This window comes from Schistocerca gregaria, chromosome 7 (assembly GCF_023897955.1).
Source record: "Schistocerca gregaria isolate iqSchGreg1 chromosome 7, iqSchGreg1.2, whole genome shotgun sequence".
In the NCBI taxonomy this organism is placed as follows: Eukaryota; Metazoa; Arthropoda; class Insecta; order Orthoptera; family Acrididae; genus Schistocerca; species Schistocerca gregaria.
The window spans coordinates 535,459,013-535,485,304 of record NC_064926.1 but is presented as its reverse complement, the minus strand read 5'-3'; the positions used below and the strand labels follow the sequence as shown (position 1 = coordinate 535,485,304).

The 26,292-nt window shown below is 39.3% G+C and overlaps 1 protein-coding gene across 3 annotated transcripts in view; it reads left to right on the top strand.

The window, feature by feature from the left end:
- LOC126281170 (coatomer subunit beta) overlaps positions 1 to 26,292 on the top strand; it is a 93,543-nt gene that overhangs the window by 24,023 nt on the left and 43,228 nt on the right. For all 3 annotated transcript variants that reach the window (XM_049979849.1, XM_049979850.1, XM_049979851.1), the window contains exons 6-10: positions 10,933 to 11,070; positions 17,526 to 17,718; positions 21,884 to 22,032; positions 23,768 to 23,908; positions 23,990 to 24,124. In XM_049979849.1, coding sequence (XP_049835806.1) covers positions 10,933 to 11,070; positions 17,526 to 17,718; positions 21,884 to 22,032; positions 23,768 to 23,908; positions 23,990 to 24,124 — 756 coding nt within the window. The remainder of the gene's footprint in view (positions 1 to 10,932; positions 11,071 to 17,525; positions 17,719 to 21,883; positions 22,033 to 23,767; positions 23,909 to 23,989; positions 24,125 to 26,292) is intronic.

Genomic DNA, 26,292 nt, shown 5'->3' with positions numbered 1-26,292 from the left:
CTACTAATTCTGACCGAAATAGAACCAGCATAGGGCAAATATGCCACCTTCTTTGCTTCATCTTGCTCTGCTTCTGGAACTTGCGATGTAGTGTCTGGTTGGAGTGCCATCTCAATTTGTTTCGGTGTATATCCATTTTTACAGAACACTGTTTTGAGATGCTCTATTTCTGTCAGTAGACAGATATCCGGCAGAATACCTGACAACCCAAGATATCATTAGATCGCCAGGAAAGCGTGAAGAATTATAACAAAGAAATTCTTGTTATTTTTTGAAACTGAGTGTCTCTTTGACCATAGTATGGCTGTGAAAATAGAAGTACGGATAAAAGCAGTGAACTGTTATCAGATGGGTCTCTTGATAAACTAATTGTAGACATGTAGTAAAGTGGGCTATACTCCCAGTGGCTATTCATTGCAGTGCACGCTAGTAGTGTTGCACTTGGATTCAGAGTAATCGAAAGATAGCCGTAGTCACTGCCAGTTGAAGGGTAGTAAGATTGACTTGCAGAACTGTAGATTTGATATTGAAGGCATAAAGAGTTTTAAACAACATTTTGCACTAAATATGACAACTTTCCTGGAATACAACCTCCTTTGTCAGTCTGTCTTGATTGAGGAAACATTTGGATGAATCCTTTCCTTATGTATATGAAAATCTGGAAGTCTATAAGTAAAAGTTACCAGATAGCTGTCAGTTAACAAGATCTGCAGTTATGGAATATCTGATTGGACTGTGTCTGAGACTATTGACCTTTCCATTTTGAACTTCATATGCAGTTCTGTGGAGACTTACCATCAAAGACAAACATCATCTGAAGAGGCTTAGAGAAGATTGACAGGGCCACTGCTATCTACAACAAACCAACACACATAAATAATCAGCTTGGGAGATTCTAATTCAGCTAAAGTGTGTGAGGAGCATGGTGACCCTGAAGACGATTTGAAGAAGATTGGAACTTGCAGCATAATTTAAATGGAATATGCAAAACAGCTATTAAGGGGAAAAAGCTTCCCATTGTTTTCCTTGTCCAGTTTATTTGTTGACAGCTGGATCAAATACACCTGTAAAATAGTGACCATGTGAATCTCTTGGTGGAAATGCAAGTGTTGTAGTGTAAATATAGCAAGGAAAATTGTGGCAAATGTAAATAATTTAGAGTATGAGACCACACACCAAATAATAGTAGCATTGAGTCATTGATGGGCGTACACAAAAGAGAATGATTGAGTGCACCCCCCCCCCCCCCCCCCGCCCCCTCCACACACACACACACACACACACACACACACACACACACACACACACACACCTGTTGACAACTCCACTTCTGCTATATGGTGAGTGGTCTCCTTTACTCCTCAAATATTATACTGTCATTGACTGGAGGATTCTTTTGAGGGAGTGTTTGGAATGGTTGGTGTAGTGACAGTGAACATGACTTGTCTGCTGGGAATTTTCTTTTGTGGTGTCGCACATCAAGCAAGGTGACACAGTGGTAGAACAAGTGTACTTGCATTCAGGAGGATGGCACTTTGTTCAAATCCCTGCTCAACCATCAAGATTTCATTTTCCTTGTCTCCCTAAATTGCTAGTGACAAATTTCATGGTGATGGTGTATAACATTCAAAGGGAAACACTACTTGAACTACACAAAGTTATGGTTAATCTGTTCTTGAATAAATCTGATTTTTTAGTATGGGAGAAAGCATCATAAGCAGGTAATCAAGTGTAAAATTTTAAAAACTTTTTAAAATATTCAAAAATTGTGTATGGATTGTCCCACATTTAATATTAAAAATATTTACGAAGAGGTGACCAGTTTAAGCAGCTTAACTACCTTCTTTGGATCTTTTAAATCGCCACATAAAATTGTTATATTCTACCTAATATACTGGCAAACAGATAAGAATAAGAAAATTTTTATTTTAAAGAAAGGCTAATTATTTGACTGTACCTCACTATGACATCTGTTGAAACCCCCTCCCCCCAGAGGACTCGCAACTCTTTTATGAATATGTGCTTGGCTACCACAGGGCTCCAGACTTTGCAGCATTACTTGCTTTCCATGCTGCAAGCTTATGCCTCCACTGTCCCTTTCCCCCCCTGTGTCTCCATTGAATGGTTTTCTTGGTGCAGACCCTGCTTGGGTCTGTTTTATGATTGGGACTTGAGTCTCCACTTTCAGCATTTTCTTCAACTTTTCATAAAATAAATGCATGGACCCATTGCTGGATTTGACCTCCCTACAATTTTCAAAAATCTCCAGAAGTATGGATCATACAGGCTAAGTGGCCCAATATGGTATATGCTCCACCTTTTTGTCTTTTCATTTTTGCTCCCTTCTCTTTAATAAGGTAGTGCACCCAAAACCCAGCACAGTTGCCATCCAACTGAAGGGGAGGGGGGTGTCAGACACCTACCCCCCAGCCATGCAGGGTTCACACTGTTGGGGCATGAGCGGAAAACTCCCCTTGTATGCAAAGGAGTATATGTCCACCATGAACGCAGCACAGGGACTCCGAACAATGGATTATTGGCCAGATAGCCATTGCCGAGGCTGGGTGGCATCCATGGGGAGAGCACGGATTCTGAGTGGATGGCACCATGGCGGATGAACCACAAACAGTGCAGATGAAGTTTTTCCACTGATGGCCATATGGCCCCAGCACTAGGAAAGGACAGTCCTTTTTAAAATGGCTCCGAAAAGGTTCAGAATCATGAAATGTTCAATTTTTACTTATTTGCATTTTAAAAATCTACAAAATTTCCCCTTTCAACTGATATATAATTTATTCAGTTCAGGAGACTAAAGTTATTTTTAAATTATTTTTGAAATATTTTTGGTATGGATGTGACCCACTGTGATGCTGCTAAACTGCTCTAAAATTAAATAAGTGTTGTGATTAATCTGTGTGATAGTTCGATATATATTGCTTGCTCAATTCTCATGTGTTTCATGTTTAAATAATTAATGGAAAATCTCATATAAAGATGTGAAACAAATACTAACAAAGAGATAGAGGGGCTGGCCAGTACTTACCTTTCTTTCCCCTCTTTCCTCCCTGATGAAGGAACATTTATTCCGAAAGCTAGGAACGTAAATTTTCGGTTGTTTTTTGTGTATCTATCGGCTGTACTGAGCTGAGTTAAGTACTGGCCAGCCCCTCTATCTCTTTGTTAGTATGTGTTTCAGGTTTGTTTACTCTTGAAATGAAAATATTCGTAGTGAATTCTGTTCATCGAAGTCTCTTGTTTTATTGAAGGATAGTCAAGGGTAAACGTAAAGTGACTAGAAATCCTCTGAAGGCTTTTAAGAAAAGGGGAAGTGTTGGAATGCCAAAGGTAGGTGTTATTACCATAAACAATAAAGGTGATGTCACTGGAACACTTGTCCATTGCAGTGAAAGTCGGAAAGAAAGTACTTCGCAGAGAAAGCTCAGTTCAGTTAGTGAAAAGTATGCATGTTTTATAGGCAAATTGGATGTGAATGAAATATTTGATATGTCCACTTTCAATGGAATTTTTGCAAACTTTGTAAGATGTATGCAGTGTAGTGATGTTGGTCTTGAACTCTCTATAAAAAATCACGTAGGACTTGCCAGTGAAATGGAACTGAAGTGTGGTAAGCGTTCATACATGACTTCTTTTGGAACATTGTGGCCGTAACTCCAAATGAAGAAAACAGCAGCAAAATCTATGTACACATTAGATTTGTTTATGCCTTGCATGCAGTTGGTAAGGGCGCTACTGCAAGTGCAGTTTTCTCTGATATTATGAATCTTCCAAATCCCCCAACCAAATTTACGAACTATAATAGATCTATAAGGTGTAAAGTAGATGATGTCTGTGTAGAATCTATAAAGAAAGCTGTAGAAGAGGCAGTAATAGAAAACAGTTGTATCAGAGACTCGACTGCAGCATTCGATGGTACCTGGCATGGATGGGGACATACACATACACCTCTTCAAGGTGTATCATCTGCCATCAGTATGTATACAGGGAAAGTTTTAGAAGTAACAGTAATATCTAAATATTGAAGGTGTCCACAAAAAATAAAGGTACACATGATAATAATTGCACATCTTAGTTTAATAGCAGTAGTGGAGGAATGGAAGTGGCTGGTGTTGCTAATATATTTCAACATTCTGTAGCGTGTGATAAAGTGCAATATGTGAATTACCTCGGTGACAGTGATTCGAAAAGTTTCAAACATATTCAAGAACTGAAACCCTATGGTGATGATGATATAGTGCAGAAATTTGAGTGTTCTGGACAGAAAACGAATGGGATCAAGACTTTGACAATGGAAAGCTTCATACAGAAAATGAAAACTCAGTGATGGTAGAGGATTGGTTGGGAAGGGAAGGCTAACTGACAGTGTAATTGACAAACTACAGAACTATTGTGGACTGGCTGTTATGCAAAACACACACAGTATCAATGAAATGAAGAATGCTGTTTGGGATCTTTTTTTATAAATGCTTTTCAACTGATGAAAGATCGCATCATTACTTGTATCCAAAGGAGAAAACAGTTTGTGTAAGTACAAGAAGGGTTTGTTAGGTGCTGAAATGTACACTTATAATCATAGTCTGCCTGATGTGGTAATGGAGGTGATGAAACCTGTTTGCAGAGACTTAGCAGCACCTGAACAGTTGGAAAAAGTGTATTCATAGAAAAACTTAAAACCCCAATGAAAGTGTAAATAGTGTTACATGGTCAAGAATCCCCAAGACTGTTTGTTGGACTAGAAACTCATCACTTTGGTGTGTATGATTCGATTGCTGCTTTCAATAATGGCAACGTTGTAAAATGCAAAGTATTTCAAAATATGGGAATGAAGATGTTTTAGACAAGGTATGTCTTTGGGCTGCTGACAGGGCTGTAAATAGCCTGGAAATACAAGCCGGAGTAAACAGGAGGAAGGCAAAGAGAAAGGTGGAGGAGGAGTTTGCAGAAGATTAAGATAACCCATCCTGTGGACCTGGAATGAACTAAAAATGTAATCCAAACTTTGTCATTCAATTCCCAAAAGTTTTATTTTTTGATACAAATTCATGTTTTCTCAGGATCTACCAAACCAATTTGCTTCAAATTTTCAGAAAACGATACACAGGCCTGTCTGCTTAACTTAAGTCTTTTTCTAAAAACCTCTATATTGTTGAATTTGTAAACAAAAAAAGGCACAAAAAGTAGTGAATTTTCATTACAATAGAAAAAATTAATGTCTAGCAAATGAATTCAAATTTTTAAAAGTCCCTGTATTAAGTTGTAGCCAATACTTCAATAAATAACCTGTAAAAATTTCAACTTCCTATCTCGAATACTTTGAGAAAACATATAATTTATAAGTGCTATATTAACGTAGATTTTCCAGGGCCTCATAATGCAGAGGGATGACCCTAAAATGTTCCCCTCCCTGGCTGTTCCTTGGGAGGAATGGGCTAAGCAGCAAGCAGAGAAATACTCCCCCCAATTCTTAATTTGCTCAAGGGCTGATGGGAATTCCTTCTTAGTCACAAAGCCTTTATTCGTTGTAGAAACCATAGAGGACAAGTTTGGGGAAGTTGCAGCCAAATCCAAAATGAAGAGTGGGTCAGTTCTGATCAAAACAGCAACCTCTGCCCAGTCACAGGCCTGCTCACTTGTAACAAGGTGGGTGACATACCAGTGACAGTCACTTCTCATAACAGTCTAAATAGGGTTCAGGGCATCATGTGCCGCCGAAATCTGCTCTTACTATCTGATGATGAGTTATGCGCCAACTTGGAGCAACAGGCTGTACATTTTGTCCATCGTGTACATAGGCGGCCAAAGTGCTTTAGGATCACTTCCAGTGCTTTCATCTTGGCCTTTCAGGGTGATTCATTGCCTGAAAAGGTCAAGGTGATGGTTTACTGATGCGATGTTTGCTTCAAGTGCTTAAAATTCGGTCATCTGTCTTCAGGTTGCAGCACTAGCTCCTTCTTTAGAGACTGTAGAAAAGCTTTGCATGCAAGCTCTCCTTGTACCAATCCCCCCATCTGCGTCAACTGCAGAAAGCACCATTCTCCCTGCTCACCAGATTGCACTGTTTTCCAGAAGGAGAAAAATATACAAGAATAAAAGACTCTGGACAAACTACCTTACCAAGAGGCCAAGAAGTAGTACGAGTGGTTGCACCCAGCATGTAAAACTGTCATATGGTACAGCTATGACGACGTTGTCCACTTTGGTGATGCTACTCCCACCCATTACACCACCTACAGAGGGTGCTCAAGGCCACTCAGCCATGTCTACCTTCCCCTGACAGTTGGAAACTCCCCTCTTGCTGCGTCCCCCTTACCTACTTTGTGATCGATGGCTTCCTACCCACCAGGAACATTGGTCCCCACCTCCCACCTGTGGATGAAATACCTTCCTGTGGCTTCTCTTGCCAGGAAGGAGTCACTCGGGACACTTCCTTGCAAGGTTTCTGCCAGTCTACAACCAGAAACCAGCCAGTGGCTGAAGGAGCCACAGGCTGCTTCTCAGAGGGCTTTGCAGTCATAATTTTTACCTGCAACATATTCAGAGAAGCCCTTTCCTTCATTGAAATGCTCTAAGGAGAGCTAAGACAAGGAGAAGTCCTCCAAGAAAGAGGAGGACATTTCAGTGGCCCCACGCCAGCAGATCCCACCTGTTCCACTCTTGTGGCTGAGGTGGAGATTCCAGCGGCTCCTGAGCCCCAGTTCGCACCGCACAACAGAACCCAGAACCCATTTATATTGATGCCATAACCTCTCAACCAGTGGCAACAGGTGACCCTAAGGCATAAACTGCCTCCTTGGTCCCTTCATGGCATCACAGTTCATTGACAACATTATTATCCAGTGGAATTTTAGCGGTTTTTTCCACCACCTGGCTGAGCTATGACATCTTTTAAAATGCCTTCTTCATTGCGCTTCAGGAGACTTGGTTTCCAGCAGCTGGGACCTCGGTTCCCTCTGGATATCAGGGGTATTATAAGAATTATTCTACCTATGATAAGGTGTCAAGCAGAGTTTGCACATATGTTTTGGACACACTATATAGCTAACTTGTGTCATTTAATACAGCTTTGGAGACTGGCTGTTTGGGTAAGGGCATTTCAGGATATGGCCATCTGCAATGTTTTCCTCCCTCCTGGCGGTGAAGTGGTTCAGAACATATTGTTTGCTTTGATTTCTCAGCTCTCACCACCTTTCCTAATCTTGGGTGATTTCAATGCCCATAACCCTTTGTGGGTTAGAACCATGATAACTGACCACAGGAAAGACCTTGAAAACTTACTGGCGCAACTTTACCTTTGACTCTTGAAACCTGTTACCCCCCACACAATCCAGTGTGGTACTAGGAACTTTCTTGGCCATTTACCTTTCAATTTGTATCCCTTGTCTTCTCTAATCATTTAATGGAGAGTCCATGATGGGCTGTTGGCAGTTCCGAATGGGGTGCTTCTGGCTTTGCTGCCACACTTATTTCAGAGCCCGGTGGAGATATCAGTAAGGCAGTCCAGAGTACAACTACAGCCATTCATTTGGCAGCTGATCTAATGATTCCCTGTTCCTCGGGTCTGCCATGGCGAAAGACAGTACCTTGATGGTCATAAGAAATCGCAGAGGCCATTAGAAATCATCGGCGGGATCCTCAACACCATAAGCAGCACCCATTGATGGAGCACCTTATTGCCTTTAAGCATCTCTGTGCCCAGGTCTGTCACCCAATAAAACAATGGAAGTGAGAATGGTGGGAACAGTATCTTTAAACAGTCAGACCATGTACCTCTCCTTCGCAGGTTTGAGCTAAGATCAGACATCTCTATGGATACCAGGCACCTGCAGGTGTATCAGGCGTATCCTTGAATGGCACTGTCTACACTGTCCGAGACGCCACTGTTGAACATTTTGTTCTGCATTACGCTCAAGCCTCAGCGTCTGAGAATTATCAACCTGCCTTCCTCATTTTAAAAGAGCAGGTGGAGTGGAAGCACTTACCTTCTGCTACATGCCATCTAGAGCCATATAATGTTCCATCAAGTGAGTGGAAATTGGTCAATGTCTTAGCCCATTGTCCTAATAGAGCTCCAGGGCCAGACCGCATCCACAACCAAATGATCAACCACTACTGGTAGATTGTCAGCGTCATATCCTTGCCATCTTTAACCACATCTGTAGCGAGTTCAAGTTCCCATCGCAATGGTGAGACTGTGTCATTGTCCCAGTGGAGAAACTGGGTAAGCACCCTCTAGACTAAGCACCCTCGAGAGATGAACAGTTATTGCCCAATAAGTCTCCCCAATGTTATTTGTAAGTTGCTCAAATGCATGGTGAGCCGGTGGACGTGTTGGCTTCTTGAGTCTCGGCGTCTTCTGGCTCCATCCCAGGTGGTTTTCACCAAGGCTGTTCCACTACTGATAATCTGGTTTATCTGGAGTCTGCCATCTGAACAGCTTTCTGCCCAATGTCAGCACCTTATAGCTGTTTTCTTGGACCTGCAAAAGGCTTATGACACCATATCCCTGCTACCTTACATGAGTGGGGTGGCCAGGGTCTGCTCCCGATTTTTATCCAGAACTGACTGTCACACTGTATGTTCAAGTTGATACTTCCCAAAGTACCCCAATATCTACTGCATTGCTCTGTACTGAGTGTCCCTCTCTATCAAGTAGCCATCAATGGTGTAACAACAGCTGTGTGGTCCTCTGTATCACCCTCCTTGTATGCTGACAGCTTTTGTCTCCACTATTGCTGTGTCACTGAACGTCAATTGCAAGGCGCCATACAATAGGCACAGTCGTGGCCCCTCACCCTTGGCTTTCAGTTTTCAGCTACTGTTCACCCACAACCAGAACTTGACCTTGATGGCCCCCTACTCAATGTGCTGGAAACTTACTGCTTCTTAGGACTGGTATTCAATTCTTGGTTGGCTGCACCTTAATACATTTCGGTGCCTGAGTAACACTAGCTGGGGTACAGATCGCACTACTCTTCTGCAGCTTTACAGAGCACTTATACAATCCTGTCTTGATTATTGGAGTCTGGCATATGGTTCAGCATCACCCTCAGCAATGTGGATACTGGATCTGATACACCACTACGGGGCTCAGCATGCAACAGGAGCCTTTTAAATAGTACTGTGAACAGCTTTCTAATTGAGGCTGGGGTCCCTCTATTTCGGGTCAGACGACAACAACAGATTTTTAATTATGCCACCCACATTTGCAGCCCCCCCAGGCATCCGAGCTAGTGTCTCCTCTTTCCAAACATGGAAATCCATATCCCATGAAGGCGCCCCAGATTGGGGACTACGATTGCAATCCACATCCAGTCCCCCCCCCCCCCCACACTCCCCCTCTGAACTTCAGCAGTTTCCTCTTCCACCTGCCCACTCACATACACCTCCATGGTATCCTTCAGCCACAGCTTCAGCTTGACCTATCAAGAGGTCCAAAAGAATAGATTTCTCCCTAGGCCCTCCATCACTGGTTTTTGTCCATCCTTGGTGCATCCTGGAGTTTGGAAGTAGTCTATACTGATGGCTCGATGGTTGCTGGTCATGTGGGCTTTGCTTATACTCACATGGTACATACTGAACTGTGATTTACTGGTAACCAGTTTGGTCACCCTATCAGGAGGTTCATTTCCCAGGATCCCAATATGGGCCGGGATCCAGATGAAGGAACACTGAGCATCCCCATTGTTCAAGGGCATACAGGGAATCCTGGACAGCAATGTTAAAGGGATGGCAAGGGTAATATTGGTTGAGAGCTTTCAAATTGCTCAAGATGTTGCTGCAGATGAGAAAGGACCCACCGGTGCAGGAACGAGTATGCTGAAGAGGATGAAGGGTGGCCACCAACTCTACAGTGAAAACACTACAGCCATCTGGCAAGGATATTGCAGAGACATGGCCAGTCTGGCATGCAGTTTTAATCTGCCAGGAAGTTTCGTATCAGCGCACATTCCGCTGCAGAGTGAAAATCTCATTCTGGAAATTTCCCCCAGGCTGTGGCTAAGCAATGTCTCCGCAATATCCTTTCTTTCAGGAGTGCTAGTTCTGCAAGGTTCACAGTAAAACTTCTGTAAAGTTTGGAAGGTAGGATACGAGATACTGGCAGAAGTAAAGCTGTGAGGGCCGGGCATGAGTCATGCTTGGGTAGCTCAGTTGGTAGAGCACTTGCCCGTGAAAGGCAGAGGTCCCGAGTTTGAGTCTTGGTCTGGCACATAGTTTTAATCTGGTGTAGATATATTTGCACCCTCAAGTTTACATTACTTTAGGAGATGCTTGGGCCAGTATGTCACAAGTATGTGAACTCAGAGCACACTGACATCAGAAGACACTCACAAGAACTTAACAACAGCTGTCGCATAATAATATTTGTTTTTAGTGGAGAGTAAATGTGTAGATTAGATGTTTAAAAAAAAGAAAAGAGCTTGAACCTACTCAATTAAAAGTAAGATGGATTCAGAACAAGACAGAAATTTCACATTTAAGCAGATGAATTTACTAATTTGGTTTGAGAGAACAGAAAGGAAAATGCACGATTTCTAGAAGGCCAGTTCGGTAATAAAAGAGCATATAGTTGAATGGACTCCATGTGTCAGTTGGATTTCATACAAGGTGACAGCAGTTTAAAAATTTTCTGAATCACTTGGGAGTTTCTGTAATGTATATTTCCTTAGTTAAAGTAAAGGTCATCGACAAGTAGCTAGAGTGAGAGAGATATACTAAGCTGTCATTAGTTGTGAACGAATTAAAATGCTTGAATTCAGTAGCAAGAGTGCAGCTAAAATGGTTTCATTGTTTTACATAACATTTGGCAACATGACTAGATTGGTTTTCACAAGAAATGTGCTATGTTTTGCAATATATTTTTACTGAATATGCAGTACATACTTAGTGCTCACTTCCCTGTTCTCTGTTCCTTAGGTCTGTCATGCCAATCCCTCAGAGCGCTCCAGATTTATTCGGTGCATATATAACTTGCTGAATTCATCGAGCCCTGCTGTTCGATATGAAGCAGCTGGTACACTAGTAACACTGTCTAGTGCCCCAACTGCAATCAAGGTAACTGCAAGAATAAATACATTGCCTTTGTGACTTACTTGTTTCTGTCTGTGTATTACACTACAGCTTAATATATTAGCACTTTTATTAATTTGTGTGCAGACACTGCCAATGTTAGTGACCTTCCTTACCATAAATAAAGGATATAAATTTGCAAAACTTTTTTGTTGCTTGCTCCTTCATCTGTGAGCAAAACCTCTGTATTCGTCATGTTGTCTCTCATCAGAAGACATGATTTTGCGACAGAGTGCTTAAGTTCTGAGGTACAGTATTATTTTCATCAAGAGTAGTACAGTCATTCCACTGCCATGTGAGCTCAAATAGATATTTTTCCAAATGCTTTTCTGACACCTGCTTCATCAGTGACTTATTTCTCTTGTTAACAAATGACCCATATGCTTAGTGATTTTATTTTATTTTACACTGATTTCCAATTCAGGATATAATAATACAAACTGTGAACAAGATGTCCATATGATCGTGTTCTGAACAGAAAGATGACATTCCAGTCAATGGATAACCATGGCAAAAATCATGTCAGGGCACCTATGAAACGAGGTAGTGTTTGCCGGGTAGCCACTTATCCACAGTCACTGTGGCCCTCTACCACAGAGTCTGGTAGCCATCTTCTATGTGTCATACTGGAGCATCAGTGACTGTGTACACAGTGACTGATGCTACAGTATGACACATAGAAGATGCCTACCAGACTCTGTGGTAGAAGGCCAGAGAAAGAAAGGAAGCAGGACACTCACAAACTGATGTCCTATGGCTGAGTGTGAATCATTCTGTGGTTTTTCGGATGTGGCAACGGTATATAGAGACCGAAAATATATCCTGAAGACCAGGACAGGGCCAACTACATGTGACTTCGGAAGAGAGAACCGCTATTGGCTGTAAGGGCACAACGATACTGCTTAGTACTGCACAGAAACTGGGATCTGACCTTGCAGAATACACTGAAGATGTTCTATAGAGGGAAATAATGTACAGAAGGCTTCGGCAGAGTGGCCTTTGTTGTCTGAGACCTGCTGATGCTTCGTCACAGGAGAGAATGTCTACAGTGGAGTCATCAGCATACCATCTGGGCAGTCGAACAGTAGACCAATGTTTTCTTCACAGATGAGTTCTGATTTAGTCTGGAAAGGAAATAGTTACAGCAAAGTTAAGGCAATTTGAATCTATATGTCCGTAGATTGTTACCTGTGAGAGACACCTAATGTACTGTGTGCTATTATAAGCATGTATTTAAAGATTGAAATTGTAAGAAACCAAATCCAGAACAGTGTGCCAAGGCATCAAAAGCATTTGCTTAGTGCAGTGAAACCCAGGAAAAGGACGAAAGGAAGTGTGTATCACATTTTGAACATAAAATAATTAGAAGTGCAGGGTGTACACAATCCAGGAGATCCGGGAAAAACCTGGGAATTTTTTCATCTGGTAAAAAAACGGGAAAAACCCGGGAATATTTTAGAATTCTGGGAATTTTTCATTGTTATCAGTTAAATTTTCGTAATTTTGACTGGTAAGAACCGATACTCTAACAAAGAATATTACTGTGTCCCTCTACTGCAGAATAATACTTTAGCAATAAAACATGAATGAGTGAAAAAACGAAAATAAAACTTAAACTGCAAAGCATGTGCGCCATATACAGCAACAAAAAAAGTGCTCATGCAAGCGTCTGCCAACAACAAAACATGTCAAAGGCTTTAGGAAGAATATGAAATGATTCGTAACAACAAATTGCCTCCAATGAGGGTGATGTCACAACTTTTTACATTAGATTCGTTTTAGCAGTTACAAGAAGAGTTATGCGCAGTTGAGTAGTACCTTCTCCCCTGTTTCTGGCTACAGAAATGTGGCTGTTGGCTGTGTAAGCAGTCACAGGTTTGAATGTTTTGTTTCTTTTATGACCTTATGTAAGATCTGTTAATGTTTTACACGTACGAACATATGGCTCCCTACGACATCGTAGCTGCGCAAGCACGGTGATGCCCGTCCTCTGGCAACTGCAGAAACGACCTATTTCTAACAGATCGCGGGAAAATATTCCGAAAGTTGGTTTGAAAAGTGTTACTGTCAAAGAAAATTTCCTTTTACACAAGTTGAACTACGTATGAGAATGTACGTTGAATTTCTTAAATCAAAGAGCATTTGACTCTCATTTAAAAGTAAACTCTTTGATGGCGAGCCATTTAGATGAATTTCGAGCCCAGAAGAACAGACGTTTATGTCATTATTATAACTTTTAATGACACATTTGTGTGATATATCTTAAATTGTAATATGTGCATAAAAGACTAACATTACATGTGAAAGCTTAGCTTCTCTTCCAATCTTATAGACCAATATTATAAGTGAAAGCTTTACTTTTCTTGTAGGAACACTGTCTATATTTATTTAAACCATTAACTACTTCTGTATGCGTGTTCACGCTACTTAACAGTGATGTTGCTATTGTCTGACTTCATGTGTCATAAGCTCTCAATACCTGGGATAGTGAAAATCACGTGACATGAGCTATGACTGGCTTACAAAAGCACATTGCAATCTCAATTTCAATGCTTCAGTAAGTAACATGCGATTTTTGGTGGAATTCAAATTTATACTTTCGTGATATGAAAATATGCAGCGTACATGTTACTGCTCATCAAAAATCTTTCCAAAACTTTTTCCCCCCTGTGTTTCGTTTTCTAAAGTGCTGGTAATTCTACACCCGTGTATAAAACCATAACCATTCTAAGAATGGATAAGTTATACAGTTTCGAGAGAAAATGTACTGTCAGTTAACTGGGAAAAAGTATGTTTTCACCCAGGAGAAAATGTATTTTTAACCGGGAAATCCAGGAGAAATCCGGGAATTTTTTTTCTTTGGCCGCGTACACACACTGAAATGTAACTCTGCAATATGGTGCATCATTATAAACAAACTTGTGACTGCATAACTACTGATATGTGACAAGTGATGTTTAGCTAGAAAGCAACATTTATGACTGATGATAGCTTACACTGAGTCTGAATAGTTACTGTAGTACATGGCTTGCTTGCTTAATGAAGCACAGACATCCTTTATTTGTTTATTTTCTTAATCAGTTTATTATTTAGCATCATGGGCCTAAGTTAAAATATCCAAAAGCAGTCTAAAATATAACATTGTCAATATTTAAAATGTGAACAGAGATAGTTTGGTACACAAAAACGGGTGACAGGGTGTAAAACTCATATGGCGGTAAAATTATTATATATAATAAAATGTTTTATTCTTGTGTCATAGTCTGAGAAAGTTTCACTGCTTGTGGCTAAAATGGGTGCAGTGATAGGTTGATTAAAAACTAAAACAAGCTAAAACATAAGATTGTCAATAAATTAAAAAAATTGTAAAATCTTAAAAAAATAAACAAAAGATGTTTGCTGTAGCAAGCAAAAGTGGCCAAGTGTAACTCTCACATAATGATATAATACACAATAAAACTGCACTCGGTCATCTTATAGTGGCAAGACCAAGGATAAAAAAAAGTGATGATATAATTATTAAAAATTATAAGATATTTTATTTAACTTATTAACGTAGGACTGTTTATAGCATAAAAAGCACATAGAGCATACTGGACATCTGAAAACTGTTAAATGTCAGCATCCTTAAAAAATGGGAAGGTTGAGATAGTAAGACCAACATAGATTTATAAAGATGTCAAATATAAGATGTAAGTGAATCAAATAATGATGTACCATCTGGTGGAGCTATATTTGTAATTATTTTACATCCAAAATGTAATAAAGATTCCCTACTTTTTATGGATTTCACCACACTCTGCTGACACATTTGATGCCTTGGCACACTGCTAATTTTGGATTCAGTATTTTACAGTTCTGATCTTAATATGTTTATAATAACATACAATACGTTATGTCTCTGACTCATATTGATCTATGGAAAATTGATTTAAATTGCTATATCTTTGCTGTAACTGTTTCCCATGTCGACAGAAGTGACGCTTGCTGTCCAGCAATGAGTGAACACACATGATGTCATATAATGTGCATTAATTACGAAGATGAATCTGCAGTAAACTTCCTGGTTTTAATTTTGTTGCATGCTCATTATGTGCTTACTTTTGATCAGGATAATTGTACAACACATTGACACCTGTAAGTACAATTTTAGGCTGTCTGTTGTAAAATACTGTTTTTTATGTAAGTAAGCCAAACTTATACTTGTTGTGTCTTTGATCTGTAAGGTCAAAATTGGCCAGTCTTGCAAGATATAATAAATTGAATATTTGTCAAAAACAGCTGAGGTGGAAAAAAATTCAAAGTGTTCTTTAACAAATATACAGCTGTGGTATCCCCCATCAAGAAAATAATACTTGTTTTAGCAGCAGACTATACATTTTATTTTTGATCTAAATAGTTCATTGTATTGTACACATATCTAGACAATGTTAAGTTCGTAGTGGAAATAATCTCAAGGCTGTGGCTAAGCCATTCATTCTCCATGGAATGTTAGCATAGCAAGGTATTTAGGTAGGGCATTTTCTGCAGAAAAGCAAAGGTCCTGCATTTGTTTGACTGTCTGGTAAACTGTTTTAATCAGTGAAGTAAATGAGAACTTTACAGCTTTGTAAAATTACATGTAATATATGCATCATAGGTGTGAAAACTAGGCAGTATAACAACAACATTTTATTCCTGAAGTATGGAACTGAACATTATGTGAGAATATATTCCATCATTTCAATGTATTGTATTTGGGGTACAATACCTTAATCACATACTCAAAACTATTTGTAGTCTTATCCCTATAGCACTCAAGTAGCATCTGTTTGAACACAGTGAAATTACCTCTACAGCAATGAAAGTGCACTCTGTATATACAAAGTTTGGCAAGAACACACGTGACATAATTTTATATACATTAGACTGTCAAGATTAACATCTGTAATAAGGAACAGTATGTAGATATCCATGTCATCCTCACTTTTTTTTATTTTTTATACTGTAGTTCTAGTTCATGGAATGTAAGCCTGCAGCACATCACAGTGACATGACACAATAGTAGACTGCTCACAAACTGTAACTGATACAATGTTTGTAAGAGCAATTTTTACCACCTTACGAACGTAGTTAGTTTTTGTATTCACTGACATAATTAGAATGTATTACAACACAGAGCTTCATCAAACTGTGTGGAGATGTTAACACATTATAAGTGTTATATTATGTAACTTTCATTTCAATTGGAACTAGTGTCCATCATCATCAGTATGATTCGTCCTCATCACAGACACACATACTGTCTTATATTTATTGTGACATGGAAGCAAGCATCCTCTGAATGTTACTTTGAGGTCTTTATTGCTCTTTCTGGAACACATACTGTCTCAGTTTATTAAGATTGCTGGTATGTAAGTAATCATCTTCCCATCATTTCCCAGACATGCTCTCTGGGTGCCAAATCAGGGCACTGGACAGGCCAGTTAACGATCTGTACATACCTCAAAATATTTGTTGCCTGAGCCGGCCGCGGTGGTCTCGCGGTTCAGGCGCTCAGTCCGGAGCCGCGCGGCTGCTACGGTCGCAGGTTCGAATCCTGCCTCGGGCATGGATGTGTGTGATGTCCTTACGTTAGTTAGGTTTAAGTAGTTCTAAGTTCTAGGGGACTAATGACCACAGATGTTAAGTCCCATAGTGCTCAGAGCCATTTGAACCATTTGTTGCCTGAACTGCACAGTGGGTTCTTGGCATCATTGTTCTGAAACATGTCATTTGGTACTCTGGTCATGAAGAGTATGACAGTATGGGTAAACATTCTTGGCACTTAGTGACAAGCATTCAGCCTTCCTTCAGTAATTAAAAGATCATTCATATTGTCTCATCCAACGGGTTAGTTCAGCCTTCCTTCAGTAATTAGCAAATCAGTCACATTGTCATAGCCAATAGTTTTCCATGCCATGCATCCAAGAGTCGGAGAGGTACTGGTCTCTAGAGTTGCAGCTTTGTGTCATTCACCTGACCATCGATGGGCACACTGGCATTGTTCTGACTGCACTCAGTACCGTGTAGGCCTCTCTTGGCCATTGTATGGTGTCAGCAGTAAATGACACACGGCAGCTCGAGATCTCCAGTACATCGTTCCTGACTGTTTGTGATGGCACACTGCCTGTAAGCTCTACCAGGTATCAATTGCTGTCATAAATGAATCATCCAATACACATTTAAAGTACAACAAAAACAAGTACCTACTTGTCCTTTCTGCACAATTGCTAGTGCAACACACTGATCAGGAGTTATCTGTTCACCTGTTTAAAGAGTACAGTGCATGGTATTTTGTTTATCACTACTTTTCATATGGCTACTTTGCATACTGGAAGGAATAAATTGGACATTATGATACTCAGAAATTATATACTGCATTTAGAAAGTAATGCTTTCTTAAAACTTGATGTTTGCAGGCTGCTGCATCTTGCTACATTGAATTGATAGTGAAAGAAAGTGACAATAATGTGAAGCTAATTGTATTGGATCGTCTCATAGCTCTGAAGGAGCACCCAACACACGAAAGAGTGCTTCAGGATCTTGTGATGGACATACTGCGTGTTCTCTCAAGTCCAGATCTTGAAGTTCGTAAGAAGACACTCAACTTAGGTTGGTATTTACAGCTGCATCTGATGCTAATTTAATAATTCTCTTTTCTGTCCCAGATTCAATCCTTTACCCTCGAAGATGATACTGTGGGATAGAATAATTTGTGAATTAACCAGTGTTATGTCATCTGCATAGCAAATAAATGACTGAGGCCTTACATAAAGTTCTGCGACATAGTTGCAGCTCAGTACTTAACTTTAGGAGAAGTATCAGTGCTACCAGTAGATACAAAGAAAAGTATACACACTATTCTAGCCTTTGTGACTATTGGGTCTTTTCTCGGATAGGAGAGAGAGATGCACCTGTTGTGAGGACAAGGGTAGACAAAGATGAAAGCGTGGTGGGGCCTACCAGAGAGAGTAGCCCCCTGCCCTTCCTTTTATCTTTGTCATCTCTCTTCCTCCCAAATGATGGGCCATTCATCATTCTGAGATCTGAGTGACTTGCCCTAGGTTTTCAACCTTCCTGATCCATCCTCCTCTCATCCCTGAGGAAGAACTACTAGTTCCGAAAGCTGAGATAGTGTGTGTTCTTTTGTGTGTGTCTGTCATTCAGTATGGACATTTGTCCTAAAGGTAAGTATTTGCCAGCTCTTCCATCTCATAATGTTGTAGTTTCCTTGAGAATTATTGTTTTTATACAACTAACGGGGCAAATCATAGACGGCAAAAATGAAAAAGAATTATGCCAGGACTGAGCCCTCCTGTACCCTTGTCTTTACTGCCCTCAAAGCCGAGTGCCTCATGTTTAACTGATATAAATTGTTCACTGGTACTTGGATGTGAATCAGTTACAGTTAATGAGGAGTTACTTGGCCTATGGTAGTAAAGCTATACCAAAAACGACGCTGTCACAGACCACATTAATCACACAATACTTGAGACACCGTGCTTTTGTTTTCAAATGCTGTCACTGTTTAGTTAACAGTTTAAAGGATAGTGATAATAGTATTCTTCCTCTATTGGAAACCATACTGACTGCTGGAGAGAAGAGCTTGCTTTCCAGGGTAGTTGTACAGATGATGGTACAAACGGGAGTCAAAATTTTAGAGAATAGTGAGATAATAGAATCAAGTCAGTAGTTTTGTGGGATGCGCTGTCTCAATTTTATATACTTGTTTGAACTCAGAAATTTTCAGTGACAGTAAAAATTCTAAGCACTTATTAAATGACAGTATTCGTTATAAAAGTCAGATGTATTTTTTGTGATTATAGATATGACATTCCATACTTTGGAGTTGGAGAACATGGAAACAACGTTTATCGCATCTCTGGGTATGATAATGTTCTAGTAGAAACCATACTTCCCAGGCAACTCTGCACCAAGCAAGACAGCTGCATGTGTGTGTGTTGTGTTGAGTTTGAATCTCAGTTCAGTTACTGAGTTCAGAAAGTAGTCACTGAAATCGTATGGGTTAGGTGTTTTGTCTTTATGCAGTATGGTTGTGTGGTGGGGGTGGGGGGAGGGGGCACACACACACATATGCATGCCTGCACTTGCTTAATGAAATCCGATGTTGCTCTGCAGTTGTTCGGAGCACTTTCAGTATACTGTTCACAAGCTACTCTTATAGACAGAATAAGTCCGTCTTTGTAGTGTTTGTTACACTTCAGGTAGACCCTCAACATGATGATATTCCACTTGACCCCCACCCTCACAAAAGCTTTTACAAATTTTAAATATGGTGAGCATCTCCTCCCTAATGTGAGGGATATCATAAGAACGGCATTTCACTTTCTTCTTTTAATTGGACCGAACAAGGTGGTGTAGTGGTTAACACACGGGGCTCACATTTGGGAGGACAACGATTCAAATCTCCATCCAGCCTTCCAGATTTAAATTTTCTGTGATTTCCCAAAATTGCTAAAGACAGATACTAGAATGGTTCCTTTGAAAGCTCATTGCCCGTTATCTTGCCCATCCTTCCCTAATAAGAGCTTGTGCTCCATCTCTAAAGACTTCATTGTCGACGGAATTTTAAACATTAACTTTCTTTTCTTCCTTCCTTCTTTTAATTGGATATTTGTGGCAGGTGTTCTTTTAAGTGTTGAAAAAGAAGAACATAAATTAATAAATGTTTACAATAAATGATAAATTACAATTTACACAGTACTCTTGTAATTTTGAATTTCATACGTGTGGCTGAAGTAGAGATGATATCATATGTAGACTGTCAATGGGATGAAAAGTGTTTTTGGAGATATACATTTGTTAACATCAGCTATAGCTTTAAGTGTTAGGATGTCTGTCCTGAAGGTATTTGCCTGGAGTGTAGCCATGTGTGTAACTGAGACATGGCGATAAACAATTTAGTCAAGAAGAGAATAGAGGCTTTCGTAATGGTGCTACGGAAGAATACTGAAGATTAGGTGAATAGATCGTACAACTAATGAGGAGGCACTGAAATGAAATGGAGAGACGAGAATTTTGTGTTACAGCTTGACTAAAGGAAGGGATTGGTTGATAGGACACATTCTGGGACATCAAGAGATCAATAGTTTAGTATTGGAGGGAATTTTCGAGGGGGGGGGGGGAGGGGAGGTAAAAATCTTAGGGGGAGATTAAGAGATGAATGCATTAAGCAGGTTCAGAAGGATGTAGGTTGCATTAGTTATTCAGAGAGCAGTCTTCAGACTGAAGATCACATTAGAATTGTCACTTCAGAGGAGGAAAGACTATGGACGAAAAATACTGTCTTTTTGTGAAATTTAAATACAATAGACTCTTACTAATCTGGCCATTCCTAGCACATATGTGTGTCGCATTAGCGGAAGTGGCAGATTATTTAGTGTGTCTAAAATTTAATGTTAACACATACGGATTATTCTTTATGAAATCCAAGGACACATTTGTAGAAAACAGTCCTTGAGTGTGTTTTTATAGAGTAATACCACTCACTATGAAATGTCCCAAATTTGTAGTTGACTCAAAGATGATATGTGGCAGCAGCATACTGTATCACACAACTACCTTACAAGCGTTACAACAGTACTGCCTGTTACTGGTTGTCGTATAATGTACTCCAAGAAGATATTTGCAGCTTCAGCACCATCTGCGGGAGATATCGTCATTGTCTCTCCTCCTACATCCTTTTCTTCATCACTTTCTGTCATAACTTTCCTGTATATTTTTGATAATCTCTTCGTTATGTTAGTGTTTTGCCATAAATAGTTTCTTGCCCAGCACTATACTCAGCAACAACGGCTTTCTATAAAGAACTTCAGTTCAACTTATCTCTAACTTGGAGTTTCCACTTGAGGTCTAAAATAATGATTCCTTTTAGATGATGTGAGGCTGAACTGTACAAGCCACAATTTCACACAATAATTCATTATTGTATGCATCATTTCTGCTTGAGCAACTTCAGGCTGGATGTGGATAGGATTACTGAGAGTCTGGACAACGGACTGGTGGATTAGCTAGAGTTTAGTGCAATAAAAATATCTTCAGTTTTGACCCAGGGGCCACCTTATCTACCACATGTTAATATTGTCCTTTCTCTACCTTTAACGTATACAGTACGTTTCTCAGTACTAATTTGCATGTCTATCTCTAAATGAGAATGTCATTCACAACAGATTGAAAGAACTAGTAGATCATGGACAACAAAACATACACCTCCCACATTACTTAGTTTTTACACATCTCTTGAAAAGTTAAAAATAATAATGTTTTCTAGATAAGCATTACTAGGAGCTGGGCAGTAGTTCATTCAATACAATTTTAAAGATCGGATTCAAAAATATCTTTTGCGATATATTGGTCCTGGTTTGCTTATTTCTGTTAAAGTCACCACATATGATATTTGTTTTGTGTTTTAGAATGCAAACTTTAAACTTGAAGATTGACGTTTTGCATTCATTGTTGAAAAATTATATGCTGTGAAACTCTTATATTCATAATCATTGATAATGCATAGTTAATGAATATATTTTGTGTGCTGTGGGACTTATATTGCAGTTTTTCTAGACCTTTAGTTAAGAGAAAGGGGGAAACGTTACAGGTTGACAAACTGCATGCTTTACTGAAACTTCTTGAGAATTCTGATAATACTGTAATTATCAGAATGTAGATAATCTTATCAAGCAACTCACCATTATAAGTTGTCGCTATGCATTTAATTTAATTACATGTGTATGTCCTTGACTGATTTTCAAATTTGCAGCAATGGACCTTGTTTCGTCTCGCAACATTGAGGAAATGGTACTTGTGTTGAAAAAAGAAGTAGCTAAAACTCATAATGTGGTGGAGCATGAGGACACGGGAAAATACAGACAGCTTCTCGTTCGCACACTTCATTCCTGCTGCATCAAGGTATGCAACACTAGTGTCTACTCATAAGAGATTGGTTAATGAGTGGAAACAACTGAAAATGTTAAAATGTCAATTTCAGTGGAATTCTTCAAAAGCAAAAACAAACTGAGAAAAGAAAAAGTTTGTGAACTGAACTGATATGAAGAGTGGTTAATATTATGTGATTCTAAAGAAATATTTTTGGTATCTCCCCGTCCCCGCTCCCCCACTGCTGCAGAATAGAACATATTTTCTTTTGAAGATTTGCACTGAAATTAACATTATTAGCTAATGTACAAAGAGCTTGCGTGAACTTTTTTTTTTCTAAAAATTACAGTAAATTATTGAGTGTGAACTAAGAGATTATTGAAAAAGTAAACAAATAAAATTTTAAACACTCAGTTTTGATCAACATTATTTACAGCAAATGCTTGAAGTTCCTGCCTCCAACAGCACATAGCAGTAAGTGCAGCGGGTAATGCCAGCCACAGTAACACAGCAGGAGTGTAGTCAGACGAAACTGTGCTGCCAGAAATGCTCCAACCTTCTGTACACCGGTCGCTGATTGGCTATCATTTTATGTTCATAGGTGTACTATGGTGCATTTCACACTTATGGTTATCTGGAAAGTTTTGATTGATTCCCCATCCCCTGCTGCTCTAACTTTATCAGTTTGTTTTTCTCCACTGTGTAGGATTTCAAAAATATTCATGACTTAAAATTTAATGATTTCGTAGTACAGTGAGAAACAGTCAGAGCTATGTTGGAGGCGTTAAAATCCCATTTTGCAGGATGGTACTTCAAATTTTACTGTGACAGACAGAGCCAGTTTTCATCCCCAGTCAGAGCATGTGCTGCATGTCTGATGAACTTGCCATCCTTTGTCCTCAAGCCAGAGTCCACAACTTTATTTTCATACAAGAAATGTCAGTCTCACTTCAGCTGTTGTAAGTGTTTTGACAATGTCAATACAAATTGACCAGTGCTAATTAGTGCTGACAATACAAGAAACCAAGGAGCAGTTTGCTTTTCCTATTTATATTATGTGCGCAATTGGCTGTCGTAGCGACTGTGTTGGTACCATGGAAGAACATGGTCTCTGTGGATTCTCTTATGGAACACGCTTGCTTATCAGGTGCAATCTGTGTCTTCAAGTGGAAAGGACATCATATTGTTCCATTTGCCCAGCCACTTAAAAACTGTAATTATTACAAAATAATACATTTCACAGATGAAAATGTTAAATGCTCGGTATTACTACTAATTTTAGATGAAAAATCTATCTTGGACGAATAGTTCATGTCATTTGTGTAATTTAATTGCAGGAATGTACTGATGCCTTACCAGGTCAGTGTATTATTGTTTGCTTCTTCACCATAACTTGATTTCCTGTGGCATTAATAAATTATTACTGTCATAATTCTCTAAGTATTATTGGCTTGTGGTTTTACTGTTCTATTTAATTGCCCCTCTATTCTTGATAACATCTATTCCTTGTAACCTCTTTACTCAGTCTCATATTTTTCCTGTCCAAGTAACATATCGTAACAATATCCCTGGGTATTTGATCACTTTCTTCATATCCCTCACTTCCAATTGAAAGTTGGTTGATATATGCATGTCCCTGGGTACTATAGATCCAAGATATTTGTAGACTAATGTTACACCAAAAGGCTTGTGACCTACTTAACTCTGTGCAGTATATTGATGTCTCCAGTGTGAATGAGAAATATACATTTAAATATTTCTCATTTAGTTTCCAGATGTAGCAGCTACTGTCATCCCAGTTTTGATTGAATTCTTGTCTGACACTAATGAACTTGCTGCCTCTGATGTTCTCGTGTTTGTGAGGGAAGCTATACAGAAGTTTGAAGGACTTCGGCCATTGATCATTGAGGTAAAATGAAAAATCATTTACCTTCAGTACTATTTCCTCATTTCTGTAATATATTGTAGAAACATTTACTTTGTTTTGCAGAGACTTTTAGATGCTTTCCCAACAATTAAGTCAGTGAAAGTTCATCGTTCAGCACTGTGGATTCTTGGCGAATATGCAACTACACCAGATGACATTCAGTCTGTTATGAACCAAGTGCGACAAACTCTCGGAGAGGTAAGATAATGTTCAAAGTATTTGCAATTATAGTTGTAATAGTTCCTCCTTCCTAATTATGGGAAACTAAAAACGGACTGTGTGACATGAAGAGTATGATACTTTTTTTTTCTAAGTGATGTGCGACTACAGTTCTGTCTGAATTTTAATTTGATTCCATAACTAGAATTTTTCACAAACTTTTTAAGTAATGTCTTAGATTCTCAATGTGTTTTACCATTAAAATCTGTATGATTAAACCAGAATCCTGTTGTATTTCCATGATGAGTACTGACACTAGATGCGGGAAAACAGAAATATGCTATATTCCCTTCCACTGTGATTATGTTAACGTTGGGTTATGTAAGATGATGAAAAGGAGTGTGGAGGCTTTTGAACTGAAAAGTCAACCTCTTTCACAGGAACTCCTACTTATAAAACTGAAGAATTCTTTAAGTTGGTCACATTTTATTTATTTGATAACTGGCCTCAGCTGCATAGCCATTGTCAGATCTATAAGAGGAAAATATAAACTTCAGTATTTCAGAACGTATGAAACATCAACAGAGCATATAAGGAAAATCAATAAGTTAACTATCTTAAAAAGAGCAGTGATGCACCAGATGTGTAGTTGTAAACCGAACATGTAGTTGTGTAGAAGGTGAGTAATTCTCAACTAAGGAAAAAAAATATATATATATGATGGTTGTCATTAGTGGAAGAAAGGCAAACAGATTTTTTAATCAAATATTTTATTAAACACAACTAAATTTCAGAAAGTGGAACAAAATGTAAGGTTTATACATTTGGCAGTTACATATAACAATTTTTAAAACTACATTAAATATCAGAAAAAATTGGGAAAGATAGGTTCATTATGCCTGTCAGCGACTGAACGCATCATCAGTGTAATGAGTAGCAATCTATCTTTCCATATTGTTATTCCATCCTGGACTTTCTATTGTTTAAGTATAAGAAACTATCATGCAGTGGTAAATTTCTTAGTATATCAGATGAGTATGATTTAATTTGTAGTGGTACCCACAGACTAAGGTTATGAGGCCTGTGGCTTTACCAACAAACTGAGTTTTTCACTTAGTACCACTGTTGTTTATGGCAGTAAGCACTGAAATGAATGAGTGGTAACATTCGTCAGTAGCGTCCCAACTCTCATTGAGCTGGCTGTTACAGATGAATGCTGTCATTCCATCTCCCATCATGTGTGAAGTACATGCTGTGATACACTCCTCAAATGCCAAGGGCATGAGTGCTGCCACAATTCATCACAGTTATGCCAGTGTATGGGGAGGAGGTTATGTCATGGCAACACCTTACAAAATGGGTACAGAATTTCACTTTCGGAGGAATGGAAATTCACAATGAAGAGAGACCTGGATGCCTGTCCATTGAGACCGATGAACTTGTTAAAAAACTTTAAGAGCATATTCATTCTGATTGCTGTGTGACCATTGACGACCTAGATGAACTGTGGACCATTGTTCATGAAATCTTGAGTGATCAATTAGGATATCGCAAGTTGCGTGCATGATTGGTTTTTGGAGATGCAGAATGCAAAATCAGCATAGGCAAGACAATGCTATAGTTTCATGATCATTCTGCAGGTGACAGAGACTTTTCTGTACTCCATAGTAATGGGATGAAACTGTGGTTTACAACCATACTCCAGAGAACAAGGAAGTCAGTGCAGTGGTGACATGCCCATTCCCCTGCAACAAAAAAGTTAAAACTCAGCAGACAGCTTAAAGATTCACGGCAGCCACTTTCTGCACCAGAAAACACATTCTGCTTGTTGAATTTTTGCCGAGAGGTGAAACAATCAATACTGTGCAATACTATGAGGCCCTCAAGAAGCTCCCCAGTGCAATCCAGAATGAATGCCCTGCAATGCTGACGAAGGGAGTCTGCCTCCATGGTGACAAAACTAGGCTGTACTCCGCTCTCATAACGCAAAAGTTGTTGACCACACTCCTTTGCAATCTTTTGGACCACTCCTCTCACAGTCTCTGTCTTGCATAATTTTGTTTTCCTAATTTGAAGGATTGTGTGATCAAAAAAGAGTTTTCCAATGATGAGGAGATGAAAATTGAAGTGGAGAAGTGGTTTAATAAGTTAGCAGGAAACATCTGAGGTGCAGGTATTAAAAACTCATCCCACAGTTGACAGAACGC